Source organism: Triticum dicoccoides, chromosome 6A (assembly GCF_002162155.2).
Source record: "Triticum dicoccoides isolate Atlit2015 ecotype Zavitan chromosome 6A, WEW_v2.0, whole genome shotgun sequence".
NCBI lineage: Eukaryota > Viridiplantae > Streptophyta > Magnoliopsida > Poales > Poaceae > Triticum > Triticum dicoccoides.
In genome coordinates this window covers 416,188,186-416,211,279 of record NC_041390.1, presented here as the reverse complement: position 1 = coordinate 416,211,279, position 23,094 = coordinate 416,188,186, and the positions used below count along the sequence as shown (strand labels likewise).

Sequence of the window (23,094 nt, the reverse complement as noted above, 5' to 3'; positions counted from 1 at the left end):
TTTGCCTGGTCATCCTCTTAAGGAAAAATGAAATACTTGATATCTTCTATAATGGACTAACTGATGCTTTTAAGGATTTCCTAGATAGTTGTGCTGGTTGTGTTTTCAAGGAACGAACCGTTGAACAAGCTAAGGAATTATTGGATAACATATTAAAAAAATTATGATAATTGGACTCTTCCTGAATCACCTCCTAAATCCACTCCGAAGAAGAGGGGTATCTTATATCTTAGTCCAGAAGATATGCAAGAGGCAGCGAAATGTATGAAGAAAAAGGGTACTAAAGCTGAAGATGTCAAAAACTTACCTCCTATTGAAGAAATGCATGGATTTGATACACCACCGTCTAAGGCGGTAGAGGTAAACACATGCTGTTGTCAATCATAGTGAAGTACACCGGAGACCGTCTGTGATTTGGATGATTCTCATCATGATGCAGCTCCGGGGACACAGCAAGTCAATAGAATTGCCTCAAATGCGTGCAACAACCAAAAAAAGGAGCAATTTACCGTACTTTGAAGTCTTGTTTAGAATTTGAAAACCCATAGCAATATGGTAGTACCCTGATTTGGGATGTAACACATCATTCCTGTTTCTGTGGTGCTTTTTTATCTTATGTTCAGTTTGTATGTCATCACCCCCAAAAAAAGTTTGTATGTCATGACTTCCCTTCAGGACTTGCTTTTTGTTTCGAACAACCAGAACAATTCTTTTTTCGGATGCTGTATATACCACACACACATGAACGAAAAAACATTCATTTTTCAGCTCTCTAGACAGCAAATCACGCAACAGGAGAATGCCATAATCGGAAAGTTTAGCATTCTCTTATCCAAAGATTGTACCACATACAGTTTGAAGGTATGCTGACAGTTTGACAAGATACTCATATAAGGCAAATACATGCTCATCAAGGTTCTTGCCTGGAACAAGGGGAAATGCATGCATTACATAGGGTAAAGCTGAGGCTCAAGTCGTCCGAGTGTGGAGCAGATTGAAAAACCCTCAGAAACAGTCAAAGTATAGCTCATGCTTCCGCCTCGCATCAGTCACTCTGCATTTGATGGACCTGGAGGTTTCTCCTTGGGATGCTTTGATCCATAGTGATCAATCAACTGCTTCTCGTTGGCCAGCTGAGACTGCACACACATATATAGGTAATATTATTATATACATGAAGTTGACACTGCATCAATCACGAGGAACATGCATCCATGTAAAGCTAATTATACACCAGCTAGCAGGAGTATATCCGGTTATGCTTGCACACAGTTTTCTAACTTGATTCGTATGATCTTATCATGCTGGTTGCAGGATTCAGATCGGCTACTAGCCATCATCTACTCTGCCCCAGAATTACTACTAGCCCAGAAGGGGAACATGACAACGCGCATGGGATCGGATCGGATCGGATGGAGACCCTGACTGGGGCTTCAGATCCGTGCCGTGCCTAGATAGGGATTAGGAAGAAGAAGAAGAGAGCGCGTGCGCTGACCTTGCAGATGGGGCAGACGACCTTGAGGCCGACGGCGCGGGCCTCGAGCTGCGACCCCTTGGACTTCTGGTTCTTCTCCGCGCTCTTCCGCTGCGCGTCGATCTTCTGCTTCCCCCGCGTCATCCCGCCGCCCCGCCTCCGATCGATCGATCGATAGTCCCCAACTCCGTCCAAACAACCACCCTCGCCCCTTCTCGATCCTCCCGTTGCCCTTTTTTCCTTTCTTTTTTTGAGAGAAAGAAAGATCCCCCTGTTGCCTTCCCTTCCGCTGTCTGCCGGGTCATCGCGGGCCTATCTACGCGACTCATGTTCCTGTGGGCTGTGGGTGGGCCGTTCCCCCTCCATTCGCCACCATATCCAACCACAGGGCTTACAAATTTTTGGGTTCTCTTCCTCAACTTTTTTAAATGGGTTCTTCGAATGTGAGTAATAGAAGAATTTCGTTATTCCATGACATCCGTCCTAAAATAAGTGTCTCAACTTTGAATTAATTTTAGTACAACTAGCAAATAGGCCCATGCGTTGTCACGGGAGAAAAATAATAAGATTATGCAAATTATGCCAGGATGAGATACGGACTTTTAAAATGTCACTTCACAAAGTACGTCAAAATCATGTCATGATGAGATAAGAAACTTTTTAAAAGTCATTTCAAAAACAAAAAATGTGATGGTCTCATGATGACTTTATTTCCTAAGGCGTCACAATGAAATGTTTTTTGGTTGTGGAAACTGTATTGATAGACCCTGCCTAACGTAGACTGATGAATGATGTGTCTCGCCTTGACCCGGCGTCATGGTGTTTTTCATGACCAGTGAAAATATAGTACCACAATAAATATAGATATGTATGATAGCAAATTAGACATTTAGTCATTTCATATAGCTTACAAAAACAAAACCACTGGAAAATGTGTCAATTGTTTTGGGCTCAATGTTGTAAAGAACACAGAAACCTTTTTTACCCAATGCGCGATGGACTAAATAAAATAATAAAACAACCTCTCCAGATCCCCTCAAAAATTTTATGTAAGCGATGGTTTGGTTTGTTCGTTATTTACGTATCTGTTTCAATAGATTTGATTGAATTTTTGTGATCCTTTTCGAAAATTTCATGGTCATTTTTTCCAATTCCCGAAAGTGTGTTGAATACACAAGCATTTTCTAAGAATCATGAATATTATTTTATTTCGTGAACATATTTTTTGAAATCGAGAATTTTTTTTATGACATGCAAACATTTTTAAAAAAATTGCGAACATTTTGATTTCCCGACCATTTTCTGAATTCATGGAAATTTTATGATTTCTCAAAAAATCAAAACTCACAACCTTTTAACTTTTTGGAATCCAGAATTAATTTAAAGACGAGAAAACAAAAACAGAAATGAGAAAAAGGCAAGAAACGAAATGAAAAACAGGAGTTTTTTTAAAATCATGAACATTTTATGCTTTCCAGAACATTTTTTGAATTCACAAACGTTTTATATTTCTTTAAAAAACTCGCAACCTTTTGAATTTTTGGAAATCCCTAATAATTAATTTATAGAAGGAAAAACACAAAACAGAAATAAAAAACGAACAAGCAAAATGCAAACTGAAAAAAAACGGACGCACACCCCTCGTAAAAAAGAGAGAAAATGCAGTGGAACAGGCCAAATCCTATTCGGCGCCTTTTACGCCCGATACTGTTCATTCTACTAACGGGCGCACACCCCTCGTCACGTCTGGGCCGGCCCATTTTTCTGCTTCTAAGAAGCAAAAACAGCGCGAGATCTGTGATTTGATCCCGATACGAGCTGGCTAATGTAAGTCGGGACGACCACCAGACCACTTCACATGTTGTGATTACGTGCATGTTTTGCTTCCTTTTCTTCTTCCTCCTTTTTTTTATTTTTCTGTTATTTTATTCTTTCTTTTTCTAATTCGAGAAAGTTTCTTTCTTTATGATTTTTTTCTGCAAAATTGATGAACGTTTTTTTCAATTTTTGGTGAACTTTTTCAAATTCAATGAGTTGGCTTGTCAAATTCGGTGAACTGTTTTCCAAATTCGATGAACTTTTTCAGATTTTGATGAACTTTTTTCCAATTTCGATGAACTTTTTCCAAATTCAATAAACTTTTTTTCAAATGTGGTGAACTATTTTTTATTTTTGATGTTTTTTTTTCAATTTTTGATGAACTATTTTAAAATTCCACGAACTTTTATTGAAATTTGATTAACTTTTTTTCAAAAACAATGAAGTTTTCACAAATTTGATGAACTTTTTTCAAATTCAATGAACTTTTTCTTAGTCAACGAACTTTTTTTTCAAAAATGATGAACTTTTTCTAAAGTTGATGAATGTTTTTTCAAAATCGATGAACTTTCTCTTAATTTGTGAACTTTTTTGAAAATTGATGAACTTTTCCCAATTTTTATGAACTTTTTGAATTCGTTGATGTTTATTGAATACATGATTTTTTTAATATAATTCGTGATGTTTTTTAAAATCTGTGGACATTCAAAATTTGTTCAGATTTCTTTTGAAAAGAAATCCCATTTTTCTAAATAGGGCGGCTAAAATATAGTTGTTAGACCTTTCGCGTTGCAATCTTTTTTGAAGGGCTCTATTGGTCTAGTGGTTAGCCAATCATGCGCATGAGCTTAATGGTGCCGGTTCGAATCCTCACGGGAGCATCATTTGCGTTTGTTTTTTCCTGACATGAATACATTTTTGCACTGCCCCTGTTGTTCATGGGCCGGCCCATTCGTGAGCTGCAGTGCGCGCCAGTTGCGCCAACCAGCGCATAAGGCGCCGAAGAGGAGGTCTCGTGGAACAGGTCTCCTTGTTGGAGGACTAAGGCATTAGCCACCGCGGCTACGCCCTTCAGTTGCGTTATATGAGGATATACCTGTATAAGAACCAAATCCGACGGGACTTTGAGAAAAACCGAACCGTTTTGTTCACTTATGGGTGGCATGGTGGGTAATTTGTGTCAATTTTGGGGGTAATTTTAATGACGTACGACCAGAAGCACTATTTGCTTTATTATTATATATAGGGGAAGAAGTTGTACTAGAGTTGAGACACTTATTTTGAGATGAAGAGAATATCTCACAAACAATAAAGCTATTCCGAAATATGTCCATATCTCCCTTCTCACTCATAGATCAATGCCCCCCAAGAAACCAGACTATGAAAATGGATCGATCACTCTATTGTAATGCAATCAAGAAGTCCTCTCTTATTGTGGATGGTTCAGCCTCAAGATACACTGATGCAACTTAACGGAATCATGTTGCAAAAGGTGAATAAAAACAACGCGGTCATTATGAAATTATAAACTTTTAAAAGTGACACGTATAGAGGAGATCACACTGAATAGGCACGCAGCCTTATAATTAGTTGAAAACACATACGAGTTAGGGAAAAGGCGTATATATTGATTGCTGTAAATCACATTGAAAGAACAGTACAAATGTTAATCTTGAGACTTACGCTGCAAGTATTCATGTTGCAACTCGCAACTCAGACCAAGCAAGCATGGCAAAACTTAGTTCCTTTTGCATCGCAGGAACTCCAAATGCACATGCATATGAATGCCAATTGGAAGGCAAGATCTAAGTGCTCTTTTTTAGAAGAACAGGGAGGTCTCTCCCCAATTCCATTGGAAGGCAAGATCCAACTCAGAATGTCAATTGGAATACAGTATTCAGCGTTTCCATTACAAACCTAAAAGAGGGAACCCACACCCAACATGTGGGGTTCAGCAAATTTACTAGGTCCAAACGAACTTAAAGAGAAAACTAAAACCCTTTTTTGTACGACACAAGCGTCGGGAGGGGGTGGGATAAAAGGCAGCAAGTAAAACACAGCAACACACATTTTTTGAAAGCTCCATCGCATCATGACCAGGGCTCCAGATCTCCTGAACTTGAAGGGCGACCAGCAAGGCATGAGAGTTGACACTGGGCTGCTTGTGGCGTCCTTGTCCATCGGGTCTCTTTCTTGGCCGGGGATTGGAAGCCGTTGTCCTCCCCCGAGATTCTGAGCTTACTCCAGCGAGAATCGACCTCATTCTTCCTCATTGTCAACCACTCAGGATCCACAGGGGGTGCCGAACGAAGCTTGTCAGAGAGCTCAGGAATTCCTCAAGCTTTGCTCTCCCTGCTTCCGGAGACAGGACAACCCAGAATTTGAGCATTCTGATAATCAAGCCCCAAATCCGGGTAATAGAAGTCCAAATGGTATTGTTAAAAATTATAGAGTTCCTATATTTCCACAAACACCACAGGACAGCAGAAACTAATGGTATTTAATGCAAAGTTTTTCTTGTTGGAAACCCAGAAATGTACAACAGATTCAAAATTTGTGCCTATCTGTGTTTGGAAGAATTCACCAAGAAAGGACCATATACTCCTGGCTACTATACACTCAAAGAATAAGTGGAAGTTGGTTTCGTTCTCTGCACAATATACAGAGTCTAGAGGCTTAATGATGTGCCTCTTTCTAAGGTTATCTCTAGTCATTAATTTGTGAGGAAGACATGTATTTTGGGTGGCACAACAAGTTTCCACACAGCAGGGATAAACAGCGGTTACACCCTCCCTAAAGTTTGTTCTCTAATTCTCTTTATTCTCATACAGGCAGCTCAGCGCAAGCTATATAGGTACTGCAAATGGCAAGATCAGGTAACGAGGATCTGGGTTTATCCTGTACAAGGCAGAAATCGAATCCCAGCGATGAGGTCTGGATGTGTGCTCATCTTGAGCTTTGTAATGTCTTCTTCTTCATCAATGAAATGCTGCTGATTTGCTTTTCGTCAAAAAGGTCCATGTGCTTGTATCCAGTCAGCTCCTCGAAATCTTTGTTCCACTGCGGCGCTTGGCTGGCCGTCGGGTAGAGAGAGGGTCAGCCTGGCGAGGAAGGACGACGCTGCGATAGCTGACGGCAGGCATCCGTAGTCGAGGAGGCACTGTCTGGGCGAGGTAACGCGCCAACCGCCGAACCTCCCAAGTCTTGTTCTCCTTTGCTGTACCTGGCAAAGTGGTCCACGAAGGTGTAGGCCGTGCGACTGCCGAGCTCGTACCGGAGCACCGCCAATATCTCGAGCTACATGTCAATAACCTCTTTACTCGTGGCTATCCGACCGAACACGCAGCACCAACAGGCTCAGGAAAATCGGGCGACCACCTTCTTACTCCCGAACCGGCATCAGCAAGGTAGATTACTGCCCTTATTCCTTCAGTACGCGATACACCACAAACGCTTGAAGAGTGCATTTCAACAGATGGTTCCAACTGACAGTTACAGAATTACAAGCAATGCAAGGCAAGGAGGCATGTACTTATTCTGCTTGTTGGTGCAATACATGGGCAAACCTCGACTTGCATCAACCAAGAACAATTTATTCGACAAGTCAACACATTACCAAAGAAGAAACAAGTCGCCTACACATTCTACTCAGCTCAACCAACCAAATGACCTTTCTTACTACAGTGGAAGGGAGTAGCCACGGAGGTACTTGGAATCAACCCTGGATTCACGGATTAGCGCTGCCCGACCTGTTCTCGCAACCTGCCGTGTATCGAACATGACAGAGAGGAAAGCATCCGGTTAGTTTTCAGAAGGAAAAAAAGAAGTGGTTGAACACAAATAAAGCATTCTGCTACATGTGGAACATAAAGATTCATTATCCCAGGGAGCGTAGGATAAATGCATGTCCAGACACTAGTCTTGACATCTAGAATGTTCCCATTGTTTATTTTTATAGAATGTACTACTGTTGTTCTTTCTCTAACTGACACAGAATCGCCTTGAAGTTGTTCCAGGGACCTACAACTGTACCCTGAAATCCTCACACAGGCTGCAGACAAAGCCTAACATCTAGAAATGTTTTCCATTCATTATCTCTACTAATTAAAAAGAACGTAAGGTTCTCATTTCACCTTTCTTCCCACCACCCCTTCGTCCAACCTTCCATGTATATGATAATCAATCACCTTAATTTGCTTACCTTCTGAACCAATTCCACTTTAATTTACTTACCAAACTTCTAATCAAAATATAAGGTAATTCACGGTCAAAATTTGATGAACATTTGTTTACACAATCGCATTATTATGTCAGATAAATTACAAGCTAACGTATTAGAATATTTATATCCCGTTGCAACGCACGGACATTGTTCTAGTTTTGATAAAACTCCAATTGACTGTTGACTATGTTGACAAACAATACCAAGCATTTATCATGGTAAAAATGCCTGCTCAAATACATGGATTGAAATTATCTGCCAACTTTGCTTCTATCGCATAACAATCGACTTACAAGAATGAAATTGACATTATTTCACATCATCAATAGGACAGCAACAAAACAATACTGAAAAGCTCATCTAGAACTACTTGTTCCCACTCACAAGAAATCAACAACAAAGAGGCAAAAACAATTGACATACCTCACATATGCCATACGGCTCCAACAGTCTTTGTAGTGCAACCATCTTGTCAAGATCCCCAGTAAGCTACATAGTAACAAAAGGTACAATTATGTAGAGTTTTCATCAGTAATTAAATAGCTTTACATAAAAGGGCAGCCCCAGTGCATGCAGCTCCCGCTTGTGCAGGGTCTGGGGAAGGGTCCGACCACTTTGGGTCTATTGTACGCAGCCTTTCCCTACATTTCTGTAAGAGGCTGTTTCCAGGACTTGAACCCGTGATTAAATAGCTTTACATAAAGCGGAATAAATAGTTGCGGTCATGTCAAACATTCAATCTTTTTATGCCAACGATTCATCAGGTTACTACTCCCTCCGTCCCATAATGTAAGACGTTTTTCAACACTACACTAGTGTCAAAAAGCATCTTATATTATGGGACGGAGGGAGTAGTTTACTACCAAACTACTATTCATCATAAAAGAGTAAAATGCAGGAATTTCATAGGACTCCCACACAGATAATAATACTTAGGGGTTGTTTGTGCACAAGGTGGTACTCTTGAAAATTTTATACCTGATGTGTTTCAATACTTACTGTCCTAGAAACGTTAAGAGTACAGAGAGACACCTAACTATGAAAGAAGATCACCTGTAGCGTAACTGTGTGATCAGAAAGATCCACACATTCTGCCCGGAAGATATTACCAATATCAAGTATCTCCCGCCGAGCAGCGGTGTTTCCAGATACTTTGATAACCATCAGTTCTCTTTCAGCAAAAGGTAAGTCAGTTAAGTCATCAACCTGGGATGGTCACATGTTTTGCATTAGCACAAAGTATTTGCTAGCACAAATGATTAATCTAAAAAATTGCATGCCATTTACCTTATGTACATCGATAAGCTTGTAAAGCTGCTGAACTAACTTCTCAATGGATTCATCAGTTCCAGGAACAACTGTTGTAATACGTGAAATGCCTTCCTTTTCAGCTGGGCCAACAGCAAGGCTCTGGGCAGTAGCATGGTCTCATTGGTAACAAGCCATACATAACAACAATAAACAGAAGTTTTGACAAACCTGTATACTGTACCCCCTACGAGCAAAGACCCCTGTTATAATGTTGAGGACACCAGGACAATCATTCACAAGGATGGAGAGAGTATGTGAGCGAAGCCCATTTGACTGTACCAAACAAAGTCATCATTAGCTTAGAAGCCGCACCATTTATTATCATGTCGATTAAGCACTGTGATGCTTAAAGCTACAGAGGCCTTCGTTTATATTTGACTGTTTGCAAAATAAATGAAGATGCAAAATGAGAACACACTGCAGTCAAAATAGAATTAGATCCAGTTTTGAATAAACAGTGCATGCAGTCTATAGGTCATTTTAATTAAAAAGCAAATGATGTTTCTTTTGCAAAACTGGAATTCTTTGAACTTACATCTTCATCATCAAGAACACCCCAATGGGCATCAAGTACTTGGTTCATGGACAAGCTCTCATAAGGTTCCACAGGATAAACATCACCCTGCACACACAGTTCAGAGTCAAAACAACCACATGCTATAAGAATCAGTAGCAATAGGCATACATACTGTAATAATGTATCTCATATGTTTACTGGAAGTCTGGAAATATTTTACTCAGTTATGTTGCTTCGGTTGCACATTTAGAAGTCTTGTGGTGATTCCAAAGCGTGGTCTTCAGTTTTATATGAATGCAGGTCTCCCCAGTTTCGCTGTATGAACTCTACTTTTCTTTCTATTTTTTGTTTCCTATAACCAGGTATACAAATTATTTTTTCTCTAAAAAGAATCACTTATGGAGCGATGGCTACACTGGGATTTCTACTGGTGGCAAAGAAGTTAAGTTGCATTTGTTTGCATTAAATAACTATCAAAATATACCAGTTCGCAAGATCTTTCTTTTCTTGCACCTCAAAATCTTTCTTGCATTATCCACACAAAAGAGGCATCTCTCAAGCATAGCTTACCAAGTATTTAATCTGCAAACAGCAGTGTCCTAAAAGGTACTCCTAAAGCCTACACGCTACCTTTTAGAACGGATATAACAGGACAAGAAGAACAAGAGGAAATGGGCAACAAACATGGAGTTAGTTTTATAAGCACAGAAACATACCCCGGCACTGGATGGTTGATCAAAATTGCCATTAACCGTCTTATTCACAGAAGTAAGAGGATTTTTGCGCGATGCTTCTACAAGGTCTGGGTAAGAAGCAGCAGAAAACCCCCAGAAACGAGCAGTTGCTCCGATCTTTTCACGCCTCAAAGCAATCTAAGAATGTTGGGAGACAAGAATTAGGTAATGAAGAAAATATGCCCGTGGATGTAGGCAGCAAATGATTTAGAAAAATATGCCCATGCATGTAGGCAGCAAATGATTCAGAAAATACTTTTCCCGTTCGACAAATTTCTTCGATCCCAAATTTTCTTAGGTTCCTTTGTGCCGCAACGATTTTCCCAGGATCTCCAGTTACCTACAGCATTGAACAAATAAGCATCAAAGGCTTCACCCGGAATAAAACAAGGAACACGTATAGTCATATACCATATGTAGAACTGTTGGAGATCAAGAGTTTTTACCTCCAGAGTTAGGCTGTTCTCAGAAATATCAACAACTTTCGCTCTGAAAACATTAGCTACAAACATGACCTATCAACCATGAGAAGAAACAGCACATTAAGAGTATTGTTGCAACTGTGTATGGAAGTACCAATATACTAATTCAGTGACTATGCAGATACAAGTCAACAGCATATCTTACGTCAGCACGTTGATCTGGTTCAACATTGAGTTTTATAAGCATGAGCTCTCTTTCAACCTGAGGCTCCTTAGATAGATCTTCAACCTGCAATTTATTGGATTCAAATACGATATATATTAACAAACATTTATATGATCACCGAACAACATGCAATAAGAAAAGAAATCTGCAAGCCAGGAACATAACAATGCTTGGGATAAAAAGGAAAACATCACATCAGACTATTTAATTCATCTAGATGGTAGGAACGATAAGCAGACAACAGACAATTATGCAAGGTGGTATGAAATCAGCTTAGATTCGTTAGAATAGCTGTTTTCTTTGGATATCCTGTATGTGCATAATGGCAGAATAAAATTTTCCATCTGTGCGCCCTTTCTTTTTAAGCAGCTTCAGTATAACAATTATGATAAGGTTATTATGGAAACAACTTAATACTCCTGATCCATGCAACACAGTAATTTTTACCAAACATGCAAACTGCTGATTACTTGGATTATAACCATGTGAATATATGCTCGACATCACTGAAGACAAGGTACAGCAGTGATCAAAGTAACTGTATTCCCTTACATACAAACAAAATTTACAACACACTAAACAACCAGGACACATATGTATAGACATAAGAGTAAATTTCTCAACTTACACTTTTTGTTGCAAAATTATCAACTGATTACACATTGAAGGGCCCACATGTCCTGGGTACCCTGTGGCGCGTCCGGGCAGCCGGCCTTCAGGGCCTTTTCTCGACCGGGCCAGGAAGAGATTCTTCTCAGTGCAAAGCCGTGGGGGCGGTCTTCCCCCCACCAGTCGAGTTTTTTTTTGTTACACGTTTAAAGACTAATATCACATAATTTTACCTTTTCTTGCACACTGTAAAGGAATACCACTTTTTTCAACTCTCTAATGGTTTTACAACACAGTATCGCAGGGCCTTGTACTACCATGCTATGCCTAGGTTTTTGGTTCAGTAAGCATGTACTCCCTCCGTCCCAAAGTTAGTACAAAATTAAGTCACTTATTTTGGGACGGAGGGAGTATGTGTGTACACCTCAAATCTGAAACAAACACACACGAGTGATTGGTTCATTACACCTTGAACCGAAATAACTGGGAAAGTGGCATGGAAATGTTCACTAATCCTTGGACCAACATAACAGGCAAGCAAAGGCTCATTAAACCTAGGTTGAGTCACATGTTAACCGCCTATGTATAACGGGAAACTACAAGACTCTGTGAGACTATGCAGTGGGGCCAGGTTGTAAGATATACAGGAGAGCTAAAAAGAGGTGCCTGTTTGGGGCATCTGTGAGACTCTGTGAGACTATGCACTAACGTTTTTTTTTTGTCGCTTATAGATGACATCAATGAGGTAATATTTTGCAAGTTTGGGGACATTTTATGTGACTTTATTATTAGGTAGGTATTGATATAGATTTTACATTATATATTAGCGCAAGAAAAGGTGTATAGTTCCATCAAATTAGTCCTAAAAGGTGTAGTTCCTTGATGGTTTTACAACAACAAATGCAGAACATCCACAAAAGAGCTTTTTTCTGACGCATTGAAGCTGTGATTATAACGGAATGGGGTATTACAGCAGAATACGGGTAAGATGTTTATGACTAATTAGAAACTGCTATGCTCTAGCACTTTATAGTACTGTACTAGTACATTGCTAGAGCTGAAGTTGAAACCAAGTGGCATGAAATCCGGATGATTTACTTCTCCTAAGGAGTAATAAACTGGTGCAAAATGTGGGACGGCAGGCTCACATTCAAGACGTTGACGAGCTTATTGAGCTGCTCAATGACTTGCTTGAGCACCCTATCCGTCCCGGAGACGACGATGGTGAAGAGGGCCTTGTCCTTGTTAAGCCCCACCGCGAGCGACTCGATGTTGTAGCCTCTCCTGGCGAAGACCCCGGCGATCCTGTTTATCATGCCGCTCTCGTCCCCGACGAAGACCGAAATCGTGTGGCGCCGCACCCTGCAATCCCGGCTAGCAACTCCCATCAAAAGTCAGCTCAAAAGAGTAACGCGCGCAGCGGGGGACACCGGGCGCGGCAAGACGGGACTCAGGCGCGAAATATGAGAAACGGAGACCGCATTGCGGCGGGGGAGAGGCGCTTACGGATCCCTCTTGGCGCTCGCGGTGACCACCGACACGGCGGCGGTCGCCTCGCCGCCGGCGCTGGCCCCCGCGGCGAGTCCGCGGCGGCGCAGGGGGCGGAAGGAGGCGCGCGCGGCGCATCCGGGGAGGCGGTCGCGGGCCGCCGGTGGCGACGGGCGGAGGTGGTGGGCGGTGGCGACGGACATGGATGGTGGTCGAGGGCGAAGTTGGTGGGCTATCGGGAAGTGCGGGACGGAACAGGACAGGACAGTGTGTTGGTTTAACAGCAAGTAGGGTTTATGAGGGGGGGAATTACGAAGCTGCCCCCCGCCGCGCATGGTGTGCCTGCCAGTGTGATACGATACGCGAGATGTGTCACGGGTGACCACGTTTTCCGTTGGGCCGGGTGCGCTGGGGCCACCCACCAAATTTGGTATATCCTCTCTCTCTCTCTCTCTCTCTCTCTCTCTCTCTCTCTCTCTCTCTCTCTCTGCTGATGGTGCTACGGTTTGCATGTGAAAGTGCTGCTACTACAAAACGAGGCGAATCCGCAGTTGTCCGATCTCCGATCGTGGCAAAGGAGCAAAGCCATCTTTGCGCAAGAAAGATACACAAACGCGGCGTGCCGGTTCGTCTTTTCTAGCCACGGCAGGCCGCGCGAGGTAGAGTATTGCCCCGACGAAACATAAAGCCAGCGCAACAGCCAAAAGTTGTTCCCGCGTGTTAGCTTTTGCTCATTGTCGTGTAGTACTTTTTTTTTTAGGAAACGCAGGAGAGCTGCGATTTCATTATAAGGCGAAGACGGTGAAAGAACGCCAACTGTACAAAATAGTACTTTTTATTTTTGAGGATCCATTGTCGTGTACTACAACCGTGCAGCGTGGCTGTGCTACTCTTTTTCTATCCTTGGGGGTTTTGTTACGCTTATAGCGTACTAACCGAGGCCACCACGGTGCCGGAGGGGAGCGGCTGAGCTTCACGCTGATCACAGGAGGGTAGAGAGTAGAGAGCACGTCCACAAGAGGGTTGCAAATTAAAAAAGAGAGGATATGATTGGTAATTTTTGTCTCTTCTTTTGGTTGAGAGTTGACCAGGGCTCGTTCATACCCACTAATATAGAATGTAAAATCTACTCCATCCGTTTCTAAATATTTATCTTTCTAGATATTTCAACAAATGGCTACATACGAAGTAAAATGAGTGAATCTACACTCTAAAATATGACCACATACATCCGTATGTTGTAACCATTTAAAATGTCTAGAAAGACAAGTATTTAAAAACGGAGAGAGTATATCAATACCTACCTAATAATAAAGTCGTTAGTGCTTCCGATGATACGTCACATAAAATGTCCCCAAACTTGCAAAATATTACCTCATCGATGTCATCTATAAGCGACAAAAAAAACGTTTCACGGGGAATAACCCACCTGGGCCAGCCCACAGAGCAGGGACCTCCTACACCGTGCTCTGCGCGCTGAGAGAAAACGCGACGCACCCGTTTATGCTGACCCATGTGTGGCCGCCATGTTTTTATTTTCCCTTTATTTGTCTCTTTTCTTTTCCGTTTTCATTTTTTCTCCTTTAAATAATTTGGTACGTCAAAAATGTTCCAGAAATTAAAAAAGAGAACTTTTAAATAAAATGTTCAATAAATCATAAAATGTTTGTGTATTCAAAAACTGTTCGTAGTTGTTTAAATAATGTTCACATAATAAAAAATCATAATTTTGAAAACAAATGTTTGGGAAATCAAAAAATGTTCATGAGAAAAACTCATGTATTAGAAAATATTAATGAAATTGAATAGAATATTCACCAAAATGTTATCGATGATGCAGCAAAATGTTGTCATGTTCTTTGGATATTATGATTTTTTTTCTCCCGTTGCAACGCACCGGCCCTTTTGCTAGTTAAATTAAAGTCCCAAAAATCCTGAGAAAACAATACATCATGCACACATGGAGCACCTGGAAATTTTCATGCACTTAATTAAGAAACAAACGAGAGTAAGTGTCACGCCCTCGATGCGGCTATATCTCCCACGTGTCGAAGCACGACTTAGAGGCATAACCGCATTGAAAGCAATGTCGCAAGTGAGGTAATCTTCACACAACCCATGTAATACATAAGGGAAAGAGATACATAGTTGGCTTACAATCGCCACTTCACATAATTACATAAATAAAGCATTACACCATCCAAATACAATCAAGGACCGACTACGGAACCAAAATAAAAGAAGAACCCCAAATGCGACAAGGTCCCCGATCGACCCCAACTGGGCTCCACTACTGATCAACTAGAACGAAACAACACAAAAGGATAAGATCTTCATCGAGCTCCTCCTTCAGCTTGGTTGCGTCATCTGCACGGTAACCTCGGCACCTGCAAACTGATTTTGGAAGTATCTGTGAGTCACGGGGACTCAGTAATCTCACACCCTCGCGATCAAGACTATTTAAGCTTATGGGTAAGGTAAATGTATGAGGTGGAGCTGCAGCAAGTGACTAGCATATTTGGTGACTAATATACGCAAATGAGAGCGAGAAGAGAAGGCAAAGCACGATCGATAAAAGTATGATCAAGAAGTGATCCTATAGCAACCTACGTCAAGCATAACTCCAACACCGTGTTCACTTCCCGGACTCCGCCGGAAAGAGACCATCACGATAACACACGCGGTTGATGTATTTTAATTAAGGTCAACTTCAGGTTTTCTACAACCGAACGTTAACAAATTCCCATCTGCCCATAACCGCAGGCACGGCTTTTGAAAGTTCAAATCCCTGCAGGGGTGTCCCAACTTAGCCCATCACAAGCTCTCACGGTCAACAAAGGATATTTCTTCTAGCGGGAAGACCCGATCAGACTCGGAATCCCGGTTACAAGACATCCTCGACAATGGTAAAACAAGTCCAGCAACACCGCCTGAATGTGCCGATAAATCCTGATAGGAGCTGCACATATCTCGTTCTCAGGGCACACTCAGATGAGACATCCTACGAGTAAAACCAACCCTCAAGTTGACCCGAGGTGGCCCCGCAGTCTACTCGGTCGGACCAACACTCAGAGGAGCACTGGCCCAGGGGGTTTAAAATAAAGATGACCCTTGGGTAGGCCTACCCAAGGGAAAGAAAAGGCTAGGTGGCGAATGGTAAAACCAATGTTGGGCATTGCTGGAGGAGTTTTATTCAAGGCGAACTGTCAAGGGGTTCCCATTATAACCCAACCGCGTAAGGAAGGCAAAATCCGGGAACATAACACCGATATGACGGAAACTAGGGCGGCAAGAGTGGAACAAAACACCAGGCATAAGGCCGAGCCTTCCACCCTTTACCAAGTATATAGATGCATTAATTAGATAAGAGATATTGTGATATCCCAACAAGTAAACATGTTCCAACAAGGAACAACATCTCCATGTTCCAACAAGGAACAAACTTCAATCTTCACCTGCAACTAACAATGCTATAAGAGGGGCTGAGCAAAGCGGTAACATAGCCAAACAACGGTTTGCTAGGACAAGGTGGGTTAGAGGCTTGGTTCAACAATATGGGAGGCATGATAAGCAAGTGGTAGGTATCACAACATAGGCATAGCAAAAGAGCGAGCAACTAGCAAGCAAAGATAGAAGTGATTTCGAGGGTATGGTCATCTTGCCTGAGATCCCGCAAGGAAGAAGAACGAGTCCATGAAGAAGACAAACGGACGTAGTCGAACGAGTCCTCACAAACACGACATTACCGAAACAACCCGAAGAAGCACACCGGAAAGAAGCAGACAACATAGTAAACAACCACCACATAGACATGGCATGATGCACAAACAATTATGATGCATGTTCAGTTTAATGAAGCATGGCATGGCAAAGTGCAACAAACAACACTACAAATTAAGTGGAGCTCAATATGCCACGGAGTTGCATATTGACGAAACACCCCGACAAGTTATTTAGTTTGATCTCGTTTATGTACCCAACAATATTAAATGTTGTTAAACATGGCAAGAGGTGAAGCATGATGAAACTATCTAATCTAGGCAAGTTTAAATGAGGCCGGTACAACAAAACAACAAGTCCGGGAACTCCTCATATGCATATATTAGGTTTGGTACTGATCTGCCCTAAACACAATTTTAGGGATGTTCAACGTGCAAAACAAGTATAGCATGTTAAACTAGGCATTTTTCTACCCCATTTACATATAAAGTTTATTAAATTCCAAGTTATGGCTATTTAGTTATGAAATAAATCATTTTAGCAAGTTCTTAAGCAAATTTAAACCAACAACATTTTAAACATTTTAAAAATAGATGAAAATTGCATATTATTAAACTAGACAAAATTCTAAGCAACTTTCATATATAATTTGTTTTAATCCGATGCACGGTTGTGGAGATATTAAATGCATGAATAAGAAGGACTTTTCTGTAAAATTGCGTTCTCTGGAACAAATACTAAATTCGCAGGCGCTGGAAAAAACATGATATGGGCCGAATCTGAAGGCTGGCCCAACGAACAGAGGAAAAAAAACCAGGGGCTGCTCACCCTGGGCCTTGGGCCATTGGAGGTGATGGGCTGGGGTGCACGGGGCCGGATCTAGCCATCGGCTGGGCCTAGCGAAGTGGAGAGGAGCCGGCTCGGGAGGAGCTGGGCCTTGCGCAGCGGTGGGACGAGCCCGAGTCGGCTTGATCGAGCTTTGTCTGGAGGGACATGGAAGGAGCGGGTACATGGCGCGGTTAATGCGAGGATCAAGGGCGCTGGCTGTGTGCGTCTTCGATTCAGAGGAAGCAGGGCACGGCGCTGGACTTGGTGAAGGAGAAACCTCTCCGGCGAGGCGAGGACGGGGCAGAGGTACTTGGCGTTCGAATCCCCCGGAGTGAGACGAGGCAAGGGTGGCGCCATGGACTCCTGGAGCTCCTGTTCGTCTGAAGAAACAAAGAGGCCGCGAGGATCTGGTTCGGCGGCGATCTACAGGTGCGGGCACAGGAGGAGCGGGAAACGGCGAAGAGTAGGCCGACCGGACTTGGCGGCGCAGCAGACGAGCTGGGGACACCGGGATCCGACACAGGCTGAAGCAGAAGCGGATCAGCGAGGGTTGGTCGACATGGGCGTCTGACTTGGGTTCGATGCAGAGGAGGTCCTGCAGTGTAGCTCCATGGGGCAGGAGGAACTTGCTCTCGGTGACGACGGAGCTTGATGGCTTGGCGTCCCTGGGCGGCAACGTGGTCTCCTGTTCGAGCAAACGAAGAGGGAGAGATGTGAGGTGAGGGAGAAAGACAGGTAAGGGAGAGGAAGGAGGTGGGGGCGATGAGGGCTTGAGCACCGGCTGTAGTGGAGATCGAGCAAGAGTGGCTAGCGGCGACATGTTCAAGTGAGGGAGGAGCTCGGGTTGGTCTGGTGTTGAAAACGAGAGGGATTTGGGAGGGGATGGATTTGGATCGGGAGGAGATCCCGATGTGGGAGAGGAGTGGCGGCGGGGAGGGACAAGCCTCCTAGGTTTTAGGGTTAGGCTAGATATATATAGCAAAAGGATCAAAGGAGAGGGATTTGGATCATCGGATCGAAATCCGACAGACGAGAATAAAATAGGTAGGGAGTTCAAATAAGAAAACGGTGATGTTTTGTAGACGTTCAGGGATGATCCAGACACAACGGTAGCGACAGCCCGAGTCGGGTCCGTGACAGCTTTCAGGCGCGCGCGCGAGGAGGGTCGCGGGCTGACGAGAGAGGTTAGGTAGGGCCTGGCGGTAGTTAGTGAGTTGTGTAGACGGTCTCGAGCTAAGAGAAGAGAAGAGAGGGAGGCCCGGCGACTGTTTTCGGAGACCGAAAACGTCCGATGTGTGCCCGGCTATAATGCCGCTATAGTTTAATGGTTGGGCTACCAGACGAACTCCGAATGTGATGAAACTTGGCAGGCGACCTACTAACAACAAAACAACACTGCATGCCAACTTTCATCCCATTCCGAGAACATTTTCTGGCCACTTATAAAATAATATATCGGACATGCCGCGGGCGCGTGCAAGTGTGTCTGGGCTCAGAACAGACAACGGACGGGCTGGGGGAACCCGGACGTATGCAAGTTTTGAAAACATGATGATGCAATGCACATGATGACATGACAAGAAGCAGCACGCAAGCGAATGACAAGGCAACAACAGCGAATAACTGGAGGACACCTAGCACAACGGTCTCGGGGCGTTACAACACTCCACCACTATGAGAGGATCTCGTCCCGAGATCTAGAATGGCACCGGAGGTACAACGGAAGAGAAAGAGGAGAGGTAAAACTAAGTTGCTTCTTTGACAAACGAGTGAAACCATGAACCTTGATAGGTTAAACAATTTGAAAGGGGAATACAACATAGATGAGCGAAGTTGAAAACACTCCGTTAGAAAAGAGGAATAAGGAACATTACTAGAACCTTGTACTTTGAAAGACATAAGAGAAGGGGTACAATGGGCAAGAAGTACATGCAAACACTCCGGTAGAAACGAGATGTACAAGGAACAATAAAGATCAATTACGACAACACTCCGGTTGGAAAAAGGAAGGTAAAGAATAAGAAGTTGGCAAAAAGAAGGCACTTGGATGGGAATCCGGCTAAAAGAGGAATGATAGCCACAACACCGCGGTTAAAACAAAATAGAGAAGGAAAAAGAATGATATAATTTGGGCAGCATTCCGACTGAAAATGGAAGGAATTAACAAGAACTTGACAAGATGAGAGGATACTTGAATGGAGGACACAACACTCTGGTTGAAAGGATAAGCAAAAGAAAAGAACACGATCCTGACAAAACAAGAAGATGGGTTGAAGAGAGCAACATCACAATGCCTCCGGAACAAATGTAAGAATAGAATCAAAAGAACGAAGGAGAAAACAACATCTTCTACCTCAAATGAGCTTGGACAACATCTTTAGGAGAAGGGTCGAACGGAGTTGTTGGAAGACCAGTAACGAAAAGAGTGAGCTTGTAGTGGACTTATGGAAAACTTCTCAAATTATGAGGTGACAACCTGCCACTCACGGGAAAAAGAATTGGATTGGTATGAACAAGGAGACGAGAAAGTTATTCACCGGAAGTATAAAAGACGAACTTGGGTCCTTTAAGAGCACCATAAATAGCAACAACCCTTAGGGAAGGCTTTAGGTGAAATATAGCCCAAGATAACTCCAATGACGCGATTGCTGGATTTAAATATGTCATTTCGATAACTTGTGAATCCCGGAGCACGAAGGGAAATTATCAAGAAAGACATAACACCACCTCAAAAGATATGCGTGAAAGAATTGCACTCCGGATTGCAAGATCGAGAAGGCTTGAGCTCCGTTGAAAAGAATCTCAATGAAAACTTGGAGAAGGAATTATTTCCTTGATGAACCAACATGTAGAGCCTCCATGAATAACTCCGGTAAACAAAAGGATAACAAAAAGAAAGAGAAGTTGAAAACACAAGGTGAAACCTCGTAATAATTTAGATGGATCTTCGTGATAAAATAATTGAGAGAGCTTTAAACTCTGGAAAAGAAAGATGAATCAAGTGAAACCGAGCATTTGATGAACCTCCGGAATAATTGAATTTACTCGATGAAACAAGAATAAGAATTACATTATGCTTATCCTTCACCAATTTAAATTGATGACAAGCAACGGATTTGGCATACTACTTATTCTCGTAGAAAGGATTAAGATAGATATAGCGTAAACTTGAGAAGGTCTTCAACGAACCACCGGTAGGGTTGAAACAACGAATAAATTGATATGATAACGAAGGAAGAGAAATCTTGAACTAACCACCGTAAGAATTAAAATGACCGAGGAAAAGATAAGGACAACACCGGGAAGAATTAGCAAATGAACGAAGAAGCTTGAGAGAATTTAGATACATGAGAACGAAGCGATCACGAGCTGATAAGAGAATACTTGAATGATGCACCAGTAAGATTTGAGAATGATAACTGAAAGCTGAGAATGAATAAACCTGAATTGATGGACTCCGGATAATCAAACTGAGAAGGCTCTTGAATAGCTCCGGATGGGTGAAAAGAATTTTCGCGATCAAAACAATTACGAGAGGATGGCCTTGAACTAGAACCACGAATCTCTGAGAGAACGGATAAGATATGGATGTAAACTCTTCTTCGGTCTTCAAATGATGAGAATGACAACGAGAAACACCACCAAGAATTATTGAGGCACACCGGAATAATGAAAAGCGAAGAGATTGAGCCAATGATGAAAAGAATGTGAAAGATCTTGGAGAAAAGCATGTGACTGATGATAAATCATTCTTACGTCAAACTTTAAGATGAATTTGAGGGTAGCTCCGGGAAAATAAGAAGAGTCAGGTAAGATCCTGGGAAAAGACCTGTGGGTTAGGGCCCACTCAAGAGAAACACCATTGAGATGATTTAAAGAGAGAGATTGCACCGGTTGAATTAAAAGACTTGAATGAGATAACAACCTCGAGATATCTTGAGCACTCCGGAACAATTGAATAGCAAACGGGGAATGATTATGAGGTGCACTAACATGTGAATAACATTAGAAACAAAGAAAAGAATATGATGAACACTGAAAACTCGAATTGAATCCACCGGAGAAGGAAAATGAGTTAGAAATGACGAACTAGAAGAGCATCTTCATGTGAACCACCGGGTAGAACATTGAAAGAAAAGAATGAAGAGACTTCACAAGAATAAAAGGATGCTTGATTAAGGAATCCGAGTCCTTGAGGAAAAAGGGTGGGTGGGCGGGAAAAACAAAGGCAACTTGGAGACGGATGAAACAAACACCGTTGAGAAGAAGTGATAATTGATCTTGCGGAAGTTGAAATGATCGGATCCACTTGAAGAGAAACACGCCGGTTGAAAAGAAATTGGCATGACAATCTCGATTATCATGAAGGATTGGTATTCACATAGGAGTATGAGAACACCGCTTAGGAACAGGTATGGAATCAACATTTGACTTCGAAGCAACTCGAATACCACAACTCAAAAACAAAAACAAAGGATTGGCTTGCGGAATAAGCCGGAACAAACATATGATAGAGATATCGTCCGAAGTTTTTATGGTGGGGCCTACACGGGCTCGATCGTATAGAACCATCATGTACAAGGCAGTGCACATGACATACGAAGCGTCCCCGAGTCGGCATAGCCAAGGACTCTTTAAGACACTACGAGACCACTGTAAAACCAACCGTGGATAGGCGGACCACTAGACGTCGAACCCCAATTTCATATCATACATCTGTCGGAAAGATATCCTAAGATCTACTTGAATTCCCACTTACAAACTCCCGAAATTTTCCGGTTATGCAAACAGGTGTTGGGGATACAGGGGAAGCATAATATCTCACCCAAATCTAGCAAATCCTACATCCAGCTGTATCCATCCTTCAACACATAACCAAGAAACCTTCGGAAATCGTCTACCTCAACCTTCGAAAAGCATCCGTTATACAAGTTATGGCAATACTCCCGAACTCCCGCCCCAGTACTGGGTGGCGTCGAGGTTATCTCACCAACAACTGCATAAAAGAGATTTTCGATGTCGGCGAACTAAACTCAGGTATTCCAGAACTGCAACGATAAAATTGTGACGACAACACCTCGGAGCTCAACTCCCCGGGACACTGCCACAACCCCTAAATGACAGGAGGCACCAAGAACAATGTTCTCGTCACAAATCCATGGGAACAATTCCAAGATACCCGCGTGATCCTAATTTGTTTTGTGAAATTTGAGAAGAGAAGAGTCAAAACTCTACGTCAGGATGCCTTACCAGAGCGATGAAGGGACTGGGGAGTAAAAAGAATTCCTAATCTCTCTGATATATAATTCCTAAATGACTCAAAACATTTTTTTAGACTCAACAACGGCTGCTAAAAACGATCAATCAGTGGGGGCTCCTAAGGTCGGGGAAGGCTCTGATACCAACTTGTCACGCCCTTGATGCGGCTATATCTCCCACATGTCGAAGCATGACTTAGAGGCATAACCGCATTGAAAGCAATGTCGCAAGTGAGGTAATCTTCACACAACCCATGTAATACATAAGGGAAAGAGATACATAGTTGGCTTACAATCGCCACTTCACACAATTACATGAATAAAGCATTACATCATCCAAATACAATCAAGGTCCGACTACGGAACCAAAATAAAAGAAGAACCCCAAATGCGACAAGGTCCCCGATCGACCCCAACTGGGCTCCACTACTGATCAACTAGAACGAAACAACACAAAAGGACAAGAT

General features: G+C 42.5%; 2 protein-coding genes across 3 annotated transcripts; both read right to left on the bottom strand.

The window, feature by feature from the left end:
• Nucleotides 1-760: 760 nt before the first annotated feature.
• LOC119317068 (zinc finger protein 706-like) lies at nt 761-1,745 on the bottom strand. The gene is made up of 2 exons (XM_037591465.1): nt 1,496-1,745; nt 761-1,139 (listed from the first exon to the last, which is right to left on the bottom strand). Exons 1-2 carry the CDS (start codon nt 1,616-1,618, stop codon nt 1,050-1,052), a joined length of 213 nt encoding a protein of 70 aa, XP_037447362.1. The 5' UTR covers nt 1,619-1,745; the 3' UTR covers nt 761-1,049.
• Nucleotides 1,746-6,738: 4,993 nt separating this feature from the next.
• Nucleotides 6,739-13,054, bottom strand: LOC119317067 (acetolactate synthase small subunit 2, chloroplastic-like). Of its 2 annotated transcripts, none has more exons than XM_037591463.1 (12): nt 12,840-13,054; nt 12,482-12,707; nt 10,704-10,787; nt 10,523-10,591; nt 10,333-10,416; nt 10,059-10,214; nt 9,361-9,447; nt 8,994-9,098; nt 8,802-8,924; nt 8,568-8,720; nt 7,938-8,003; nt 6,739-7,054 (listed from the first exon to the last, which is right to left on the bottom strand). In XM_037591463.1, the coding sequence occupies exons 1-12, from the start codon at nt 13,022-13,024 to the stop codon at nt 6,971-6,973; spliced, it is 1,422 nt and encodes a 473-aa protein (XP_037447360.1). In that variant the 5' UTR covers nt 13,025-13,054; the 3' UTR covers nt 6,739-6,970. The 2 variants fall into 2 exon arrangements, with proteins under 2 accessions (XP_037447360.1, XP_037447361.1); XM_037591464.1 differs by having other exon boundaries at nt 12,482-12,695; nt 12,840-13,053.
• Nucleotides 13,055-23,094: the final 10,040 nt, after the last annotated feature.